General features: G+C 39.6%; 1 protein-coding gene across 1 annotated transcript; it reads right to left on the minus strand.

The window, feature by feature from the left end:
* Window positions 1–21,615: 21,615 nt before the first annotated feature.
* LOC130888165 (olfactory receptor 13F1) lies at window positions 21,616–22,575 on the minus strand. Its single transcript, XM_057791052.1, has one exon. It carries the CDS (start codon window positions 22,573–22,575, stop codon window positions 21,616–21,618), a length of 960 nt encoding a protein of 319 aa, XP_057647035.1.
* Between the last annotated feature and the right edge of the window lie 219 nt (window positions 22,576–22,794).

A 22,794-nucleotide genomic window follows, 5' to 3' on the forward strand; every position in this document is an offset into this window, starting at 1 on the left:
GATGCCAGTAAACACAGGTTTTGTGTGTCAAGCACACGATTGACTTGGGGGTAAATCTGTGAGAACAATCTAATTTTTATTTATCTATTTTGAAAAAAATCTTGGCTACTTGGTTATACTCCCAGAGATGGAAGGTAAGTTCCTACTGCTGAAGACACCATGCACTTCAGAAACAGGGCTCAGAAATCCCTGGGTTAAAACTGACCTGAATGCTTCCTCCCTGAGGACAAACTTGAGGACATGGTACCAGAAAGTATCATGCAAGCTTGGAAAGGAGGGAGACGACTGACAGTACTACTCAGTTGTGATGCCTATTAACCATTTCAACATCCAGCATGCCTAATAACTATAGGGCTGTAATAGTAGCATACACACCTTGGTGGTTACCAACCACCTAATTGGACTTGAAACCCATTCAGCAAAAGGGTGACCCATCCCTGGTTCTAGAAACCAACTAGAACTACTACTCAGTACTGATTAAATTATAGTTATCAAGGAGAATCTACAACCACCAGTTTAATAAGCCAGCGTAATCTCCAACAACGATCTATAACATTTGTCCTTATATCCACGGATAAATGTAGTTGCCACTTTTTACTAAGGGAACTTGTCTTTTGAAAGAAATGGACACCAGCACAGAAAATCACAACCAAACAATATGCAGAGTTGTGGAGCTCAGTCCCATTGGATGTATCTACCAAACACTCCCACACTTAAGGTTCAGGGAACACTGCTGAGATTCAGCTGAAAGATTGTGAGAACCAGAGGATCAGGGACTTTGCTGTGAGATTGTGTCTCCTAGTAACATCAGAAGTTACATCCATAGAGTCTCAATATAATAACTGCCCAGATGTGAGCTAAACAAGGAGGTCAGCAACAAACATGCCAAACTGCACTAGGAAGAGCTCACCAGCCTCAACCCTTCACAAAGAGCTACAAGCAACTCAGTAAATCTGGGAGTGGAAGAGGTGGTCCTCCTTAGGGAAGAGCACACCGCTTGGTTGCAAGGTCCGAATGGTCATCCCTGAAAACATAATACAGGCAGCATTATATGAGTCAAAATGTTATATTTAGCATTGTATGTATATAAATATGTATATATGCATATACTAATAATTACTAAAAAGGCCATGAATTGAAAGAGGGTGAGTAGGGATATATGGGAGGGTTTGAAGGGAAGAAATGGAAGGGAGAAATGTTGTAACTAAATTATAATCTCAAAAAAAATAAAACAAAAAGAGAATTATCGGCTAGGGAAAGATATTTTTATCCTTTTCCTTTATTAATCATGCTCAACTAGATTTACCGAGGACTATAGTTTGCTTCAAACTGGTCTTCCAGCAGGTCTTGATCTTCCAAATACCATCTATGAATCCCATTATAATTCTGTCATTTATGATGTCTGAAGTATGTGCTTCCAGCGGGCTTTATGGAAACATGGAGGAATGACTACATCCAAACTTAGAGAGACCAGTGTACAAATGATTCTATTCCCGAAAGTATGGTCAATTTTTAGTTAGATTAGTAATTCATTCAAAGCCATAGTTAACTTGTTAGTGATAATCAAGTAAAGTTCTTAGCGACATTGAAAATTTTGATAAGTTGAAAAACATAACTACTAAGACCAGTGTCATATTACATTATATTTCAGAAGTCAAATTCAAGTGAGGACTCATCTTCCTTCCTTCCTTCCTTCCTTCCTTCCTTCCTTCCTTCCTTCCTTCCTTTCTTTCTTTCCTTCTTTCTTTCTTTTTTCATCTTTTATTGATTCTTTGTGGATTTGACATCATACCTCTTGATCTCTTTCATCTCCCCATCCCTTTGCAACCCCCCAAGATAAAATAAAATTTAAAGGAAAAGAAAAAATTGAAAAAGAAAAATCTCATCGTGGGCTAACTCACAGCCCTGTTTTTGAGCTTGGGTTGGTGCTGGATTTGTCAGCTCACCAGGTTTTCCTCATCCTCACCACCAGAATGAGCTCTCCAGCACTGCCCTGTTAGCTTACCCCATGTAGCAAGCAGAAAGGGGCAAGACCCTCCTGCTCTCACACCTGGCTCACCCACACCTATACCGCCAGGGTCAGTTCTATTATGTTGCCCAGAGGAGGTGCAGGGGTCATTCTCCTGAGCGCTGCAGCTAGTGAGAGGCAGGGCCAGCTCTCTTGCTCTCATGAGTGGTCAGCTCCTGTCTGCGGTAGGTTATGAGTGGTGAGGGGCAAGGGGGAAGTAATTCTTCCCTACCCACACCACCACACGACAGACAAGTATCAGGGCTAGCTCTCCTAAGCTCATACTCTTGGGAACAGCTCACCTGAGCCCCTACCAGCAGGGCCAGCTCTACTGTGCTGTCTGAGTGAGGCACAAGGCCTGTTCTCTTGAGTGCTGCAGTTGGTGAGGTGCTGGACCAGTTCTCCCATTCACATGATCTCAGGGCCAACTCTTCCTCCTGCCGCAGGTGGTGAGGGGGGTAGCATCTCTCCATTTTCATGCCACCCTATGGCAGATGGTGTGGCAGATCTCCCATGCTCACATCCAGACTCATGTGTGTCCCAGTCACCATGGTCAGCATTACTGTGATGCTGAGGCTAGGTGCAGGGTCCACTTCCCCAAGTGTTGTAGTTGGTGAGGGGCTGGGTCAGCTCTCCTCTTTGCCACAGGTGACAAAGGGCAAGTGGGGAGAGCAGTTACAATTTTTTAACACATCTTTCATTCTCAGCTATTAATTACCAGAGCCAGATAAATGCTCTTAGTTCCCACTCCATTAATATCAATCACACCTTCCAGGTGCACATCAAGATGAAGAGATTAGGCCTGAGATGAAATGAGGATGTGCAAAAGAGAGGTGGGTGGAGTTTCTGTACTGCCCCTGGGAGATAATACAACCTTAAAACTCAAACCAAGGTAGGAGGCCCTGAAGGAGAGCCTCTTAAGATTCAGAGTGTTTGGGAGGAAGCACCAGCATCAGGTTTGATGGGTTGAAGCCTGCCGAGATCTCAAGGACTCAGACTGGCAGAAGAACTAGTCTAGAAGACAGCTAAAGGTGGATATCCTTAGCCGAAAATGAACAGAAATGCTTCCCATCTCCCTGGGATCTTCTTACAGACTCAGGGAGAATGATTAAAAGCAGGGAGTGATTAGGGAGATAAAATCAGTTATCATTATTTTCAGAGGAGTTGAAACTCCAAAATAAATCCAGGATGAGTTTGTCCTTCCCTGTAGACAGCTCATCTAGATGAGCAGTCTGAGCGCAGGGTGAACTTGGCCCACGCCGCCTGGGTTCACCAACAGCTCTTTACTCATTGTGAATGCTGGGCATTGAACTTATTCTCCCGTGTAGTTTTCTCTTTCCTATTTGGCGGCCTCACTCCATAGCTCTGCTCAATTACTTCACTCTTTGCTAAGCTAACCTCCAAGTGGTTCAGGTTGGTACCTAAATGGTTTGCTCCTAAATTCTGTCCCACTCCCGTCACTCTAGAGATGGAATTTTGTTCTATAGATGCTTCTGGCTGGGCCCCAATGACACATTTCTGCCATAGCCTTACGCTGCACAGATTCCTGTTTCATTCTTTCTAATCCTTTATCTTAAGTTTCACTAATAAAAATTATTTCATGTATTTACCTGTTATTTATGCAGGAGAGCACATGCACAATGAAGTGTGTGGAGGTCAGAGGACAATTGGCATAGGTTGCTTCTTTCCTACCAGTCTGTAGGTTGTGGGGGTCAAGCTCAGGTCATCTGTGTTGGCAGGGGCTCCTTTTCTAACTGAGATCTTCATGGCCCAACTCTAACTTTTGACTATTACAGGACTTTAAGCACATAAAAACGTTATTTCTATTGGTTGGGTCAACTCCTCCTACTTCCCTTTAGGTTTTGCCACATTATCAAAAATGTCACTAAGTTATGCACAGAATTGTATCAGGTGGAACTCACCCCACTTCCTCTTTTTGTTTTATAAATATTTATTTATTCGTGTATTTTTATGCATACGAGTGCTCTGTCTTCATTCCCACCAGAAGAGGGAGTCAGATGCTATTAGAGCCACCTATTACAATCACATGAGCCAACATACTGAGAATTGAACTCAGGACCTCTGGAAGCCCATCAAGGGCTCTTAACTGCTGAGCCATCTCTCCAGCCCTCACCCTACTTCCTCTTAAACTGTGTTTTATGACCCCAAATGGAAGAATCTCTGAGTGGACAGTTGTAAAAAGTGTAAAGGTTTCTAAGTGCCCAGAGACCAAAAGTTAATCAAAACCAAACATGAATGAGTATGAAGTGTTTGTGGTAGCTTTGTGTTTCTCATTATATGAAGTCGCCGTGCCTTTGCGCCAAACACAAGACATGCATACTTTGCACGAAGCATGTCATCCCACCACAGAACGCCAGTAAACAAACATATTGTACACTGTCAACTGCAATGTTTTTATTTTCACAGATTTTTCTTTCAGCCCTGTTGGTGCCAAGTCCCAAGCTCCTTGAAGAAAGGAGAGACCCAAGCTGGAATGAAGAGGGGAGAGACCCGACACAGACACACAGATGCACACAGGGAAGTGGAATCGGGCGGTACTGCCCCCACTACTGCCCTGCCAGGAACTCCAGCACTAGCTAGCTAGTCTCTGTAGGAGGTCTTATACAAGCAGTCTCAGGCTGGAAACAGCCCTGAGAGGAAGCTGTAGTCTTCCGCACAGTGATCCATCCTTCATAAACTCAGGCTCGGACTCTGAGGAGACTTTTCCCACCCTCTTCAGCCTGTCCCACACAGGGAAAGTTTTTTCCAATTGTCTCCTAGGTCAGGAGTCCTGGTTTCTCGACATAGCTGTGCCCATGTAAACAATATTCATTTACTCAGGACTAACTCACTCCGGGCTTCCTTCACTCTGTCCGTTTTAGAAACGTGATGGCTTAATTATAGGGAACAAAGACGTAAATATTTCCTTCAGCATGTAAATATCAGATTACTAGATCTTTTGGTTAAGTCATGTTAAAATATTTAATTTTAAAATTGTGGTTTGGTTGCTGACTTGAGTTGCATAAAAAAGAAAAATTCTAAAAAGAGTGTTGGCTTAATTTTAAGAGAGATTTCCAGCAATTTTTAAATGAACCTAAAATACTTCTGCTATTTTCAGTGTACATTTTCAAGTCAGTGTTCTTACATTGACGATTATAAATTCAAAATATCAACCAAGTCTATATCCTTCTATATCAAATGTTCAGTCAAGATTTAATTCTTTCTGTAAAAACAAACAAGGACATTCCATCTCACTAGCATACAATTTTTAAAGCTCAAATGAAAATATATTTATATCAAATAATTGTTGAAATATGAAGTTCTTTATGATTTAGCAGTAAATGATTACTTGTATATTTATTTTAAATACTTATATATCTGGTATCGTGAGTGGAAAATACTAAAGGAGTTTTGGAAGACAGCATCTGTCACAATATCACCTTGGTGAGCGAGTGGGTGCCAGATGGTTTGATTTAGCTGAGCGGGCTTGTGTTACTCAATGATTAGAAAATGTACAGATTCATTAATAAATTCATCTTTCAAGAAAATCAAGTATGTCTAAAAGTTTAAAGTATATTTAATTTTGATTCATTCATCAATAGTTTTTGAAGTTCCAAGAATATAAAAAGGTTGTAATTATAGCCATACCCTAATGATGTCATTTTTAGAATTTCTGTTACTGGCTATGAATCATGTATCCACTGTGTTTGTGTATTTATCAATAGGAGAATGATGATGGCTTTGGAGATAATTGTAAAAATTACATAGTGCATGTTTTATAGCATAAGTTCTAAGAATTGATAAGAACAGCTCAAAAAGATGACCCTCAGTTATCCTCTAAGTTTCATATTATCTATTTTCAACATGATTTTGAAAGTTCTTTTAATATATAAGAAATTATTTTAATTAAAAGTTTTTAATACAATATATTTTCATTTTATATCCCCCTTTCCTAATGTTTATAAGGTCTTCCCCACTTCCTTCCCATCCAACTTCATATTCTTTCTGTCTCTCAAAAGAAAACCTCAAAAAGACAAAAAAAAAAATCAAAACAGAAAAAAAAGTTAAGAAAATATCAAAGCAAAACAATTCTTATTACATACAAACACACAAACATGCATGTTTTCTCCCCTTCCATCTCTGCTCATATGTATGTATGTATATATATATGTGTGTGTGTGTGGATATATGTACATACACGCATATATGCTTGTACATGCTTATAAATATGTGTAAGCATGCATACCGAAAAAACAACAAACCTTTTCATATTTATTTTTAAATATTCTTTGGAAGTGTTCATTTTGAAACATTGAACTAAAGAGTCAAAATTATAGGAGCTTGGGTGATGGCTCAGTAGGTAAGCGCACTTATTCCTCATATACAAGGCCATGAATCCATGGCCACACAAACCTGTAACGAAGACATTTGAGGAGGGGGAGACAGTAGGGCTATTGGGACTTGTAGCCCCAAATATTCTGTCTGAGCATGCAGAAGAGCTTCCTATAGGTTCATTTATGAAACCAGCAACCACTTTGCTATTCTATCTTACATTTATTTCACCTTGATTATCCTCCTGGGAGTTGGTTTGTTAGGTTCAGTCAGATGTCTGATTCATACACTTGGCAAAAACGTAAGAATGGCCAATATTTCCCCTTTACGCTCAGTTATATAAAGTAGTGTTGGACACATACAAACATATAGGTCCACGTTACCCACATTTTTGTGGGTGAGAATGTATCTGGTGAGTCTGTGATACTTTACAGCCCATGGCTGAATATCACATGAAGTGTCTTAATTAGATGATTAGCATTCCAATTAAATAACACTCCTGTTCTAGGACCCAGTAATGTTAACAGCAATTAACTTTATTTGCCAGGAGTGTATCTCTCAGTCAAGGGTCACCAGTACTCACCCAAAACACAGACGACCAGCCAGGGTCATTCACTTGCCTGCTTTTGCCTTTTCTGGATCCTCACAGTAGGCATCTGGTAGCTGCTTCTAATTTTTATGCTGACACAAAAGAGCAACTTTTATGTTTTCTTTCTGTCTTGAGAGAGATAAAGAGCTTCCTACTATCCCTAGTTCGTTGGATGCCTTCATTTCTTCATTTCTTAGTTCCCCATGAAGGTGCTTCCAAAGAGAAAAAAAAAGCTTATTTGCCCGCATCTTTTCTGAATTCAGAAGGAAATGGATTTTGTCAGACATGGACGGATATCATCAATATCTGATAATCACACTTGTGGTCCATACATTAAGGTGTATCATAATTTATACCTCATATGGCTACACAGCCACGTACCTGTATTCACAGACTGTCCTGTATGATTCAACTAGCTGTCCTCTGAGCAAAACATTGTTCAAAGTTCATGTGGCATCTCGTCATGATCTAGTGCCGCTGATGAGTGAAGAACATTGTTTCTAAGCATTCCTAAATCAGAAATTAACTAATTACTTGAGAATATTATATCATCACTTATACTTCCAGCTGTACATCTGTAGAAACTTTCACTAAATATTCTTCAGTTCTTCCGGTTCTGAACATTTATGATCCTTTTTTAAGAATGTTTTTACCAAAATTTGGTATCTGAATATCTTATCTCCATCACTCCTACCCCTCCTTTCTCTGTCACACCTGTGTTCCCCCTCCCACATCCACAGTCTCTTCCCCAGTTATTAGTCTGTGGTCCTTTGATGTAAAAGTAACTCTGTATAGTTCCCATGATCTTCACTGATACCGTGATTTGTGGGGTGGGCATGTTTTATGTGCTACTTTTGCTATACTGAGTAAGCTATTGCCTTTCAGAATTCACATATTTCACAGTGATTAAGATGTATGTTGGGAAAGCACATGATCTAAGTATTAACATCTACAATAGTAGACTTTCCTAAACCATAATTAAATAATATGCTATCTATAATTATTCTTTGAATATTCAATCTAAGCTATTTTTTCTTTTGTGTCTTTAAGGGAATTTGCTTTTGTCTTGTGAGTTTATTTATTTTGTTGTTTATCTGTCTTTTTATTCCAAAAATGGTTCTTCATGGCATCCTTCGTGAAATTAATCTGTCAGAAATAATGAAAAGAAAGCAAGCTAAAAAACCTCAATGATAAACATGGAATTCACAGTGGACATGTGCTTAATTTCATTCATAGTATCCAGATCACTGTTTTAATTAGAACATTTTAACAATTACTTGAATTAAATTTCTTTTGTGAATGTATTTATTTTATTTTTAATTTATTATTTGAAAATTTCATACAAGTACACAATGTAGCTTGATCTCATCCCCTTCCTTCTGTCCTTCTGCCTCCGACTAGCACATCGCCCTCCCAATTCCACGTCCTCTTTTTTGTAACCCAATGAGTCCAGTTAGTACTGCTCCATACACATGAGTATGGAGTCATACACGGAGACATAGAAAACCTACCCATGGCCGCACTCCTAAAGAAAATTAACTGTCTCTCCCCAGCAGTCATCAACTGCCAAAGCCATTCACTCCTCAGCTAGGGGTGGATCCTCAAAAGCCCCTGCTCCTCCATGCTGAAATTTATTTTATTTATATTTATTTTATTTTATTTTCAGGAAAATAAACTATCTTTTTTCATTTTACATACAAATCCCAGTTCCCACTCCCTCCCGTCTTCCCATTCCCTCTGTGTGCTCCCCTATCTCTCATCCACCCCTCAGAGAAGGTAAGGCACATTGCTTTGGGAAAGGTCCAAGGCTCTCCCTACTATATCCAGGCTGAGCAAGGTATCCATCCAAAGAGAATAAGTTCCCTAAAAGTCAATGCATGCAGTAGGGATAAGTCCTGGTGCCACTGCCAGTGGCCCCACAGTCTGCCCCAGCTATACAACTGTCACCCACATTCAGAGGGACTGGTTTGGACCTATGTTGATTCCTTCCTTGTCTGGCTGGAGTTGGTGAGCTCCCATTAGTTTCAGTGGGTGTACCCATCACGGTCTTGACCTCTTTGCTCATATTCTCATGCCTCCCACTCTTCAACTAGACTATGGGAGCTCAACCCAGTGCTCTGCTTCAGGTCTCTGCCTCTGCTTCCATTAGTTGCTGGATGAAGGTTCTATGGTGACATTTAAGATATTCAACAGTCTGACTACAGGTCAAGGCCAGTTTGGGCACCCTCTCTTCTATTGCTTAGGGCCTTAGCAGGGGTCATTCTTCTGGATGCCTGGGAATTTCTCTAGTGCCAGGTTTCTGGGAATTTTTAACTGACTTGATCTTGTATAGGTCTTGTGCAGCTGCTATGAACCATGTCATGTCCAGGGAATAGCATTCCAAAGTGCATCTCATCCCTCTTCTGTAATGTCATTGAAGCCTTAGAATGGGATTGACACAGACGTCCCATCTATGGCTGGCTCATAGTTCTTATTCTCTGCGCCTTTAAGAGTCTTTACATTAGCCACAACTCACAGCAAGAAGAAACTTCTTTGAACAAGGCTGAGGGCACCACTAAATACAAGTAAAAATATTTAGAGAGCAATTTGACATGGTGACTCCTTAGCAAAACAACATCATTAATCACCATGAAGAACAACTCCAAAGTCACAGAAAAAAAAATAAGTGAGGACAGTCTATGTATTATTCTCCAGGAATTCTCAATTGCATACGTGGAGAGTGGGTCTAAGAAGTCGTGTTCCGTAGGAATAGTAAGAGTAGCCAATTACTATTTAGTCAGTGATTAACTTCACCTGGGAGAAATGCTGATCGCAGTGCGTACACATTAATCTGCTGTGAGGAAATGGCTGTCCTGTGAAAATACACATTAAATTGAACTTTAGGTTCACAAAAATGTACAGACTTTTAATTAATCAATCTATTTATTTTACATCCTGACCACAGTTTCCCCCCTCTCCTCCCCTCCCATTCCTTCCACTCCTCCTCCTCACACCCCAAAATCCACCCCTCCTCTATTTCTGTTCGGAAAAAGTCAGTTCTCCTATGAGTATCAACAAAGCATGGCAAAACAAGTTGCAGTAAGAATAAGCCCCTTCCCATGTATTAAGGCTGAACAAGGTGACCAACTATGAGGAATAGGTTCCCAAGAGCCAGCCAAAGCATTAGGGACATCCCCTGCTCTCACTGTTCCGAGTCCCACCAATAAACCAAGCTACACAACTATCACATTAATGCAGAGGGCCTGGGTCAGTCCCACACAGGCTTCTTGGTTGTTGGTTCAGACTCTGAGTTCTTATGAGCCAGGTTAGTTGTTTCTGTGGGTTTCCTTGTTGTGTCCTTGACCCCCTCTGACTCCTACAATTTTTCTTCCCTCTCTCAGCAGGATTCCCTAAGCTTAGCCTTATATTTGGCTGTGGGTCTCTGTATCTGCTTCCATCAGTTTCTGGATGAAGGTTCTATGATGACAATTGGGGTAATCATCACTTTGAACAGTGGAGATGGTCAGTTCAGTACTATTACTAGGAGTCTAGCTTGAGTCAACCTTGTAGATTGGTGGGAGTTTCTACCTGACCCTTAAATGCCTCCCCCTTTCTAGGCATCTCTTTCAGTACTCTCTCTTCCATCCACCCCCAACCAGATCCCTCAAGTTCCCATTTCTACCTGCTCTTGGAGATCTGTTTAATCTGAGCCCTTCTGTTCATATTCGACGTTGAATTTCCAGTCTCTGTTAAGTGCCCTTGCCTTCTTCATTGTTCTCCCACTGGGATTTACTTAGTTGTCTCTATGGAAAACTCAGGGAATCCTTAATAATGAAGATTCCTTCCAAATTAGTTTCTGATCCTAAAGAAATCTTCACATATTAACTCTCCGGCAAAGACATTCTCAATGTTCTAGTATTTATTTTAGGTGCAAATGCCATTAAAAGTAAGTGAATATCAATGATTTAAAACACTTTCACTCTGGAGTAACAATGAGACATTTGTTAGTCTTGTTTATATATTTGTTACTGTTGTTGATATTGGAATACCGGGCACTTAAGGCTGCAGTCCACCATGACCGGATAGCTCTTTGAGCTGGGTGCCAAATGGAGGACTCCCTTTCCAGCAGGGCTCCCTCCCTCCCTGGATAGCATCTCTAGGCTCAGAGGCCTGACCTTATCTGGAAGCCATCCCTAAACCTGATACCTGACCTATCTCAAGCATGACCTTAGACACAGATCCCTGCAGATGCTCTCCCCCTGCAGACCCATATGATAACCAGGTTTTGTACTCCCAGGTATATAGCAAAATAATGATGCTCCATATGTTAACAGGTATCGTGATCCAGCTGTATAATATGTACGGCCAAATGAAAATTAGCTGATGCCCCAGTTATTGTTCCCATCCTATATATTTCCCCTCGTTCTGGAATAAAATTGAGCCGTAACACTGAAGCAGTCTCCCAGAAAGCTATTTTTTAGCACCCCAAATAAACCCTCTGAACCCTGCTCCCCACTTCTTCTTCCTCCTGCTCCTTTGATGACTGGTGGCCCATGTTCTCTGAGCAGGAGGAAGACACAGCTGCTTTGCCATGGCCATTTTTTAAGGCTCCTCCTTTGTCGTTGAGCAATGGATAGGATGAACCTCACATTTGTAGAAGAATGCATTCTTCTGGATCTTTCTGGGCAGCCAGAGCTTGAGATCACTTTGTTCAGAGTCTGGTTATGTACCTAGGATTCTGACAGTTGTGTTCTGATCAAAGCAAGCATCCCGACTTCACCTGTCCATGTGCCTCTTCTTGGGCAGCCTCTCTTTCCCGGACATCTGCTACACAACTTTCTCTGTTCCCTTAACACTGATGGTCCTAATATCAAAGGAAAGAAGCATTTCCTTACCTGTATGCACCTTTCAAATATTCTTTGGATTTGCAATGGGAACAACAGAATGTTTTCTCCCGTCCAAAATGGCTTTTGACCAAATAGGTGGCCATCTGTAGCCTTATAAGATACTTCATTACTATGAGCCCAAGGGTGTTTATTCTCAAGGCTTCTATGTCATGGCTCTCTACAAAAAAAGGTGCAAACATTTTTTTTGGTCAAGTGATTGCCCTGTGGTAATAACATTAATAATTATTTCTTATGTGCACTCTTGGCTGCCTACAAGTTAATATGAACCAATATATCCTTTAATGCTTTTACTTGAATGGTCTTCCTGGTTCTTCCACTTCTGGTAATCTTTTTCTCTTATATGTTCATGCTGTGCACCATTTTGATAATGAACTCAGTCACAAGGAGACTTAAGGTCTTTTCCAATGGCTCAGCTCATCTGACTGTGATGACCACATTTTATGATACCATTTTTTTTGTGTATGCAAAACGCAAGTCCCATGACGTTTGGAAAGTCAGTTTACAAGAAGCTACAGAGCTGCTGCTCCTGCATGTTGTGGAGTGGCAGCTTTTATGCTGTGCACATCCTCCATGGCATAAGAAACAAACTGGGAAACATTGGGTATGCTTCAAAATGTTAGCCAAACCACCAAGGGAAATGTAAGACTTGCATGAACAACTAGGTTGGTTTATTAAAATAAGTTATATAACATAAATACATACATACATTTCAAAGTTGTCATTTAAAATAAAGCTGAAAAGTGACAAAGAAAGGATGATTGGTCAGCCATAAATGGCATTGAACGTAAAGTTATGGAGAGATGGCTTCATTCTTTACCTTCATTCTTTACTAAACATGCTCAACTAGAATCACTAAAAATATTAGATGCTGTAAAATTAGCTCTGATCCATCTCTTTCAAAGACAGTAAATTCCTTTGGAGCGAGTCTGATCCTTGGTGATGAATGAATGAGTGTTTATAACTATTTTTCGTTTTCTGAATGGAAAGCATCATACGTATATTTTGAAAATGGGCATCTGGAGTATAAATTCTGTTCTCCCACAAAACACTTAAATAGTGTCAGGTGGGTTCTTCATCTTTTCCAAACCGTAGTCTCCTCATTTTCAAAGTGGGAATAAGCGAACTCAGCTCTCAGCATTATTAGAAAGCTTCAATACATTGCCCAAAATAACAGGAACAGTCCCCAGTTCTCAGTTGTTCCCTTTGCAGAGTGTGCTGAGGATTACTCACACTGTAGCCTTTGAGTTTGGGTGTTGCCATAAATACACTGGCTGGAGGGAAGTATGGTAGCTAACGTCTTGGGCTTTTGTCAGCTACCAATTGTTAGAGTCTGGCATCTTTCCCATAAGTCCTGGTGATGGTATTTTTTATCATTCCTCCTTATTCTTTCTCCAACACATCTTTGTAGAGGAAGAAAGCACCAAGGGTTCCCATGGAAACGGGAACATGTTTGTGCTACTTCAAGGCCAATGAGTTGTCTTCCCCTACACCTGTAGGCACAGGAGTTAGTCTTGAGGAGAGCTGGCACTAATAGTTTGGGTCTGAACATAACAAGGAAGTTTTTAAGAATTTACTCGAGCATTTTACCTGATCTTTCCAGGAACCAGTTGAAGATATCATTTATATAACAGCTATGCAATTAACAACATGGAGCTGTAATACACACTGCCATATAACTTAGATATCAGCAAACAATGGGCAAAACCAAGCCTGCTATTGGTTTTGTATGGGCAACTTAACTAAGAATGATGCTTATATTTTTAAACTATTGAAGAAATTAAAATAACAGTCCCATTACATTATATCTCAAACTTAAGTTTTGCCAATGTCGTAAAATGCTTTTATCTCTAAATATATACTCACGTTATGGTCTGTAATTCTGACCTTTATGTTGTGGTGACATATTATCAAAGCCACAAAGCTGTCATTGATTTGACATTACTAATACAATACACAGCTTTTCAGGTTTATAATTTTTAAAGATTTTTATGAATATGTATGCACACACTTGTCTTGATAAATCTATGCAATTTATTTCCATGAGCAGATTCTTGTAACCAATTGCACAATTAAAATATGTGACTTTTGGCAGACCTTCTTTTGTTTCTCCATTCCACAGACTTCATCCCACAGTTTGTCTCTAATGCTGCACCAGAACATCAGCTGCAGCCTTCTCTCCACCTTTTTCACCCCTCTGTGGATTTCACACACTAGTCCCCTCTAACCTCATTCCCCCCCCCCATGCATTGCTGTGTCCCATCCCTAACTCCAGAAGACACCTCCTGCTAACCCAAATGCTGTCACTCAGAGAGCAACAAGTAGGCTGGAGGCTGATCCACAGTCTCCCACTGCTCTGAGGTCCAATCCCTTCTAGTTTAATTCCAAACCCTGTAGCAGATCACCTGTTGTGATCTTCCTTTTCTCTCTGACCTTATCCCCAAGGAATCACAAACACCTTCTCCTCCAACCTTCCTTCCCACAGCTCATCCCAATTATCCAGCCTCCAACACCAGCAGGCATTCCCTGTGAACATACCAGCTATGCAGGAACACAGATAACACACAGTAATCACAGGCTCTGAAAACTAAGAGAGGAAAAAGAAACCAAGGAACTAAAGTACCATTCAACAAACACAAGCCCAGAAATCAGCACTTAGACCTTTAATTGCCCCAAACCCAGAAGCTGAGATGCCAGCCTAAAAACACAATCAACAGCAGCCTGGGCAGTGCATCTCCACTAGACCCCAGCTGTCCTACCACAGCAGGTCCCAAATGTTCTAATGTAGTTGAAGCTAAGGAAAGACCTCAAAACCAGCTATATGGAGATGATAAAGGTCCTTAAAGAAGAAATGAATAAATCCTTTAAAGAAATCCAGGAAAACACAAACAGTGTAAGGAATTAAATAAAACTGTTCAATACCTAAAACCAGAAATAGAATCAATAAACAAAACCTCCATCATCAACAGACACAGAGAGGTCAGATGAAGAGGAGTGATGGAGCGGTGGGAGGATGCAGTTATCTCCCTGGGAGGGGGAAATAGAATAAACTTTATGGGTGGACTATGGTTGGGTGGGAACGGGAGTGGAGAAGCCAGGTTTTGTTGGAGATGGGGTGGAGAGAGGGAATTCAAAGAGAGATGGCTGGAACTGGGAGCACTTGGGGTTGGGGTGTAAACCTAGTGCAATGAAAACTTCCTAGAATATATGAGGACTCCCAGTAATGGGGGATACAGAGTCTCAGCTGGCTCTCTTGTTATCAGGTGAGGTTTCAGTGTTGGTACTAGCTTGCAGTCAATTGAGCTGCTAGCCAAGAGGGCCCCATGGAAATCCTCAAAGAATCCAGGCTGTTGCTAAGACAAAAGTTTCTCTTTGAAATCTGAAGTGTGTGGAGGGTGGGGGAAAACACTCACACAGCTCACTGAACATGGAGAAATAGTGTTGCTGCCTACATGGAGCCTTCACTCCTGCATTCTAACCTCTTTGGTGTGGGAAGGTACTCTGCAGGCTACCCAAAGAGAAATGTGGACACCATCCCAGTCACAAAACCTTTGACCTACAATCTGTCCTGCCTACAAAATATGCTAGGGCAATAGTGGCACAGAACTTGTAGAAGTAGCCAACCAATGTCTGATTTGACTTAAGGCCCACTCCACAAGAAGGAATCAACCCATACCCAATATTGTTTGTGGAAACCAAGGATCAGGGACTAGATAGCCCAGAGACCTGTGTTAAAACCAAATACTACTGGTCTACAAAAAGTAAATCAAAAAATGATTCTTAATGATATTCTGCTGTACTCATAGATCATTGCCTTATCAAGTCATCACCAGAGAGGCTTTTTTCAGCAGCAGATCAGAGCACATACAGACCTACAGGCAGCACTATATGGAAAGAAAGTTTAAAGCTGAGGTCTCCATCAAATCCCTCCCCTCTGATCTCAGGGAATCTCACAGAAGAGGATCAGAAAGATCCTAAGATCTAGAAGATACCAGGCAAACAGGACTCTCTGAATCAACTTAAGAAGGCTCATATGAGCTCACAGAGACTGAAGCAACAAGCACAGTACCTACTGGGGTGTGCAACAGGTCCTCTGCATATATATTACAGCTATTAGCTAAGTGTTTTTATGACACCTCTGACTATGAGAACAAGTGTATTTCCGACTCATTTGCCTGCTCTTGATACTCACTTCCTCCTGTTGTGTGGCCATGTCCAGCTTTCATTTGATAGCTCTTTACTTTATCTTATTATATTTTATTTTGTCGTGTTTGGTCATTATCTCTTAGAAGCCTGTTGTTTTCTAGTCAGAGACAGAAAGGTAGTGGATCCAGAGGGGAGGGGAGGTAGGGAGGAACTGGGAGTGTTAGAGGGAGGGGAAACTATAAACAGGATATATTGTATGAAAAAAGGATCTCTCTTCAAAAAAGAAAAAGTACTGAAAAAAATGTGACTTCTACATCACTGTCAAGAGACTAGATTGTACCATCTAGAGAATATGTCAGCTCTGTTTTGCTATGCTATCCACGTGTTTGGTTAAATACCAGTCTAGATGATGCTGTCAGGGACTTTTTTATGAAATTGACATTTAGATCAGTGAACTTTTGTAAAATGGATTATCCTTCACAGTATGGTTGGATCTCATCCAGTCAGGTGATGGTTTTAGGTGAAAAGACTGGAAATCCCTAGAGAAGTGTTGTAAGAGAGGCTGCTAGTAGTGTGTCTACCTCCACTTGTTCATTTTCCAGCTGCCCAGACTCCTGAAATAACCACACAGAAACAGTATTAATTAAATCACTGCTTGGCCCATTAACTCTAGCTTCTTATTGGCTAATTCTTGTATCCATTTCTATTAATATGTGTATCACCACGTGGCTGTGGCTTACAGGGTAAAGTTCTGGCATCTGTCTCTGGTGGAGGCTCCATGGTTTCTCTCTACTTCGCCTTCTTTTTCCCAACATTAAGTTTAGTTTTCCCCACCTAACTAAGTTCTACCTTGCTATAGGCCAAGCCAGGTTCTTTATTCATTAACCAATAAAAACAACACATAGACAGAAGGACCTCCCACACCAGAGAAGTAAGGAATTTTGCCTTTAGATTGGTGGTTCTCAACCTTCCTACTGCTACAACCCTTTAATATAGTTCTTCACGCTGTGGCCACCCCCAACCATAAAATTATTTTGTTGCTACTCCGTAACTGTAATTTTGCTATTGTTATGAATTGAAATGTAAATATCTGATATGCAGGATTTCTGATATGCAACCTCCAAAGGGGTAATGGCCCACAGGTTGAAAACCACTGCTCTAGACTGCATTCTGATTCATAGCATTGGCCTCATCTGGAAATTGTAGCCTGCTGGTCTACCTTGCAGATTTATGCTAGCCAGTCTCAGTGGGTTTGTATTGTCTAGAGAGCTCTAACATGTACAAATTCATCTGTCACCATCCTTGGGTATACACAAATTTTCTCTTCTCCATCCTATTGCACACATCAAGCCATTTATTTCCATCTGATTTATGTCTACTTTTATGCTACAGGAGTCAAGTAGTTGTGACCGGACCATGTAGAATGAAGAGCTTAAAATGTTTACTAGCTGTCCCTTTACATAAAATAGTTTTTTGAAATAGTTCACAAACCTATTTTAGTTTCACCGATTTTTAAAACGACTTTTTTATTTTTTTTTGCAGAAAATTACTTTTTTCCTGGTTCAGTGCACAGCCTAGCATGAGTGCTACGAGGAGTCATCACGTCTCTTTGTCTCTTTTAGTTTGTAATGGTGCCTAGCTTGTCTTTGTTTATCATGACAAAAACACATTTAGGTCTGTTGTTTGGCAATGTTTCCCTTAATTTGAGAGCACTTATTACTAAAATAAAATATTATACATACAGCCACTTTTTTGTTTGTTTTTTTGAGCTTTATTGATAGAGCCGTAGACATTAAGGGGTGAACAGGCTAAAGAAAATAGATATATCATTTTGATCAGGAATGAGAATATGAAAGTGACAAGCACTTACTTGATAAATATTTTAAATGCCTATTTACAGCATGTAGCATGCTCATTAAAATCAATCAGGATTGCATCTGTGTGCAAATGAGATTAATGTTTTCTCTTTCATAGAAGAAAAACTTTTATCTGCAAAATTATCTGTGATTCATCATAGCTTGGAGGGTATTGTGCTCCTGCTGCGGAGAAGGTTCCAGAAGTCAACATTTCATGTTGTCTCGGATTCACACATTTCACGAAACATCAGAAAGCTTTGTTCTCTGTTTGTCCTTGTCAACTTCAGATGGACTAAATATGAGCATTTGAAGATATTTCTGATTTCTTAACACTAATACTGAAACAATACTCCCAACATATTTAATTTAATACTGAAATATCATTGAAGGCAGAATTTTTCTCCTTATTTGATATACAAAGAAATTTTTCTCAGTAAAATTTTATAGATTTATACAAAATAAAAAGTGGAGGCAAAATGTGAGCACTTGGATCGAGTCTGACATGTGCATAACAATGTACATAAATTGTACATATTGATGCTTATTGTAACAGTCTGGGCAGCATGAAGGAGACATCCCTGCAGAGGTCAGGATGACCAGGGTGTCATCATAATTTCATTTTCTCTCTCAACAACTAGGTTCTTCTTTCTAACTATGAGACAACATACTTTGTGGTGGAAATATGCCTTCACTAGGAAAAAATGTACTGGAAAATGGATACCTTTGAATCAAATAGCTCTGATTTGGGTCCCAGATGCACAGCTTGTATGAATATGAGATACTTATGAGTAGGTCTATGATTTTCAGTTTTCGCTCATTCAGATGAAAACAATAGTATCTACTTTTCATAGGTATTCTTTGATAACACAATGTCTATTAATTTTCAAACACAGTACCTGGAAATATAAAATACTGTACAGACATTTTTCTATGTTTTAACTTTGTGTTCTTACTTTAGTATTCCCTTGCCACTTTCTGTATCATTAAACATAACATTCTGTTTAAAATTTTAATGACTATGCTTAGGGTATATATATATATATATATATATATATATATATCAACATATCTGTGTTTGTGTTTGTGTGTGTGTCCATATATAGCAAAATATACAGCAACATATAACAACATATATAACAATTTATATTAAATCTATCTATCTATCTATCTATCTATCTATCTATCTATCTATCTATCTATCTCTTAAAATACATATAAAGAAATGCCTCTGGCATGTAAGCCCCTATCTTGTACAAGCTGTACCCTATCAGGTCATTTCCTTTTTCCCTGGATGTTAAAAACTATTCTTGTAATTGACTAATTTTGTAAAATTAAAGTGCTGTTTTTGCAAGATGGTAGGTCACAGGCTAACTGCTCTTTCTGCTTTTGTCATCAAGCTTGCTTACTCGGCTCAGAAAGATGAGTAGGAACTACAACACAGTAAGGGCTGCTGTAGTAGTGGACTCTTAGCCCAAACCAGTGTCATGTGTGGTCACTGCTTCTGGTGAACTATTTAAGTAGAGATGAAATAAAAATAACTGTTTCCACCTTTGGAGAAATTTTGAGTTGATGAAACTTAGCGTCAGGCAGCTGAGAGTGAGAACTTTTCTCAGGCTTGCCAAGGGCATTTGAATTAAGATCATCAGAAGAACTCTGCCTCGCTACATCCTCACATGCTTCTCACACAATTCTTTCACAAATCCATTCACCAATGACTGAGGAATTCTTTGTGAGTGCTGCCACATATAACTTCTTTTCTCCTCTTCCTCCTTTATTCCTTTCTCATTCTTTTTCCCTTTCTATTCCTCTTTCCTTCCTTCTTTTTCCTTTGTTTATTTCCTCTGTATTTTGGGTGAGGACCTCACTGAGTAATCACAGCTGGCTGTATGATCTTTCTGCCCAAACCTCCACAGTTCTGGGATTAAAAGCATGGACCCCAGCGCGGGGCTGACACCTAGGTGTGGTCACCTCTCCTTAAACCTAAAGCTCGCAGGCCTGGCTATGGAGGCACAGGCCTTTTATCCCAGCACTCAGAAGGCAGAGGCAGGCAGATCTATGTGAGTTCAAGGCCAGCCTGGTCTACAAGAGCTAGTTCCAGGACAGGCACCAAAGCTACAGAGAAGCCCTGTCCTGAAAAACTAAAAAAAACAAAACAAATAATAAAAAAACCCCTAAGGATCGCATGAGACTTGTCTGTAGTATTAAGAGGAACATTTTCATAGGATGAAGACATCATTTACATAATTTCAAGGAAGTAATTTATACATCATCTTTATTAGTGCCCAGATTCCCGGAGGATTTTAAAGGAAAGGAAAATAAATTAATTTCTATCACAGCAACATCCTAATTTTCAGTTTTATTTACACATATTAAATATGTTTATGAATATTTTTGTCAGTATATTTCTACATTAATACAGCATCTTTTTAAAAATGTAATCATTACAGGGTAGGGTTCTTTCTTCATCAGTCATACATGATCAGTTAAGAAACATGTTTAAAAAACCCTTTTCAGCAATACTAGGGGGTTGAATCTGTGTCCTCAGATATACTGGGTAATAATTCTACCATTGAGCTACAAGATCAGGACAATTATCCAACATATTAAAATAATATTGTGGATGAGTAATTGATGAATTTATTAAGACACTGAGATATATATGAGATTACTCTGAACTTCTACTCATAATTCAAAATCTCCCATTTTATATCTCTATTACACATCGTACATACAATTATAGTTATGCAAAACCCTATTATGGTGTCCTTGTATGTAAGAGATATTTATTTATTCATTCATACGGAAATATGTACAGCCTCACTAAGCAGTCACTCAACCTTGGTCCACCAAATCTGACAAAACAGTTTTCACACTTTAACGCTTTAAAGACTAGGAAGAATATGAAAAGTGATGCTCACTTGGTTTTATTAAATACATATGTGTTTATATATTTATATATATGTACATATATATCTTGAACTTTGTTTTTTTTTTTTTTTTTTGGTTTTTCAAGACAGGGTTTCTCTGTAGCTTTGGTGCCCATCCCGGAACTAGCTCTTGTAGACCAGGCTGGCCTCAAACTCACAGAGATCCGCCTGCCTCTGCCTCTTGAGTACTGGAATTAAAGGCATGCGCCACCACCACCCGGCTATCTTGAACTTTGTAAATACTAACTTAAAAATATTTTTTAAATGCAGAGATAATTACATATCATTGAGAGAACATTACTTCAAAATTCACTGAAGTAACAATTCTATATCCTTGTTACATTACTCAGTTTTATGGTTATGTCATAGCAAGACAGTGAGATCATTTAGTAGGTCAGCTAGAAAAGAACAGGTAGCTGCCTGATTTTAAGTTCATACTAATCTGCAATAAATATTAACCACTGTTTTTGAAAATGGAGTTCTGGATAAATGAATCATTGACATGAAACATTTTACCAGGCAAATCAGGATACAGGATGGTAGTTCCCAACCCATGAGTCCAGACTCCTTGGGCGTTGAATGACTCTTTTATAGGGGTCACCTAAGATCATCAGAAAATATAGATATTTTCATATGATTCATAACAGTAGCAAAATAGTAGTTATGAAGTAGCAACGAAAATAACTTAATGGGTGGTGGTCACCATAACATGAGGGACTGTATTAAAGGGTTGCTATATAATATATCACTGGTAGAGAGCATAATGGTAGGTTCCTAATGAAAATTAGGTTTTCCAGAACTTTGGCTTGTGTTATTATGCTAGTTTCTCAATAAAGTTTAAGTTTTATCTAGATGAGCATGCCTTTTCCAATATTTATTTGAGGACAGAAGTCAAGATAGCATTAAAGGGATTTCTAATCAGCAATTTTTTCACAGCCATTTTTACTTCTTTGTTCCGTAAACTATAGATAATAGGATTCAGCATCGGTGTTAATCCAGCGTATATCAAAGCCATAAATTTATCTATTTCCTGTGAGTTTACAGCTGAGGGCTTCAGGTACATGGAGAGAGCTGTCCCATAGAACAGAACCACCACAGTCAAGTGGGCTGCACATGTTGAAAACGCTTTGCTTCGTCCATCCACTGAGCTGATCCTCAAAATGTTGGAGAGGATGAATGCATAGGAGACACAAATAAGCAGCATTGGCAATGGGAGAAGAACGATGCTGATGACCAACATGATTAACTGTACCATGGATGTGTCTACACAAGCCATTTTCAAGAGGGCCAGAATTTCGCAGGTAAAATGATTGATGATGCTGTTGCCACAGAGAGACAGCTGAAGTACAGGTCCAGTTTCCACCAAGGCAGTGAGGCATCCTGTCAGCCAGGAACTGCCTGCAATCTGCACACAGACTCTCCTGTTTATAATGATAGGATATCTTAGGGGATTGCAGATTGCCACATACCTGTCATAGGCCATCATGGAGAGGAGCACACATTCAGTGGAGCCCATGGCAAGAGAGAAATACATCTGAGAAGCACATCCTGAGAATGAGATGGTGTTTTTCCCCAAAATAAAGTTTGCCAACATTGGAATGAGAGCAGAAGAGGTATACCAGATGTCCAGAAAGGAGAGGTTACTGAGGAAAAAGTACATGGGAGTGTGTAGGTGAGAATCTAGGATGGTGATGGAGATCAGAATAGTATTTCCCAGCAAGGTAGTCAGGTACATCAGCAGACACAGGACAAATATGACGACTTCAACTTTGGGGTAATGGGAAAATCCCAGGAAGAAAAATACTGTGACAGAGGTCCAATTTGCCTGGACCATTTTATGATAGTATGTTCATGTAAACATGTACTAATGAATTACATCATATATATAAAGCAAAAGGTTCTCGTTCACAATTTCAGACAGTTTGCTTTAATATGAATGTGTGCTTCGTATTTAAGTGCTTCTCTAAATGAGAATATTATTGTAGAAGTAAATGTTTAAACAATCTGTCAATAATATAATTTAGCTATGAAGTCAAGAGAGAAATGGTGAACT

The sequence above is a fragment of the Chionomys nivalis genome, chromosome 16 (assembly GCF_950005125.1).
Source record: "Chionomys nivalis chromosome 16, mChiNiv1.1, whole genome shotgun sequence".
NCBI lineage: Eukaryota > Metazoa > Chordata > Mammalia > Rodentia > Cricetidae > Chionomys > Chionomys nivalis.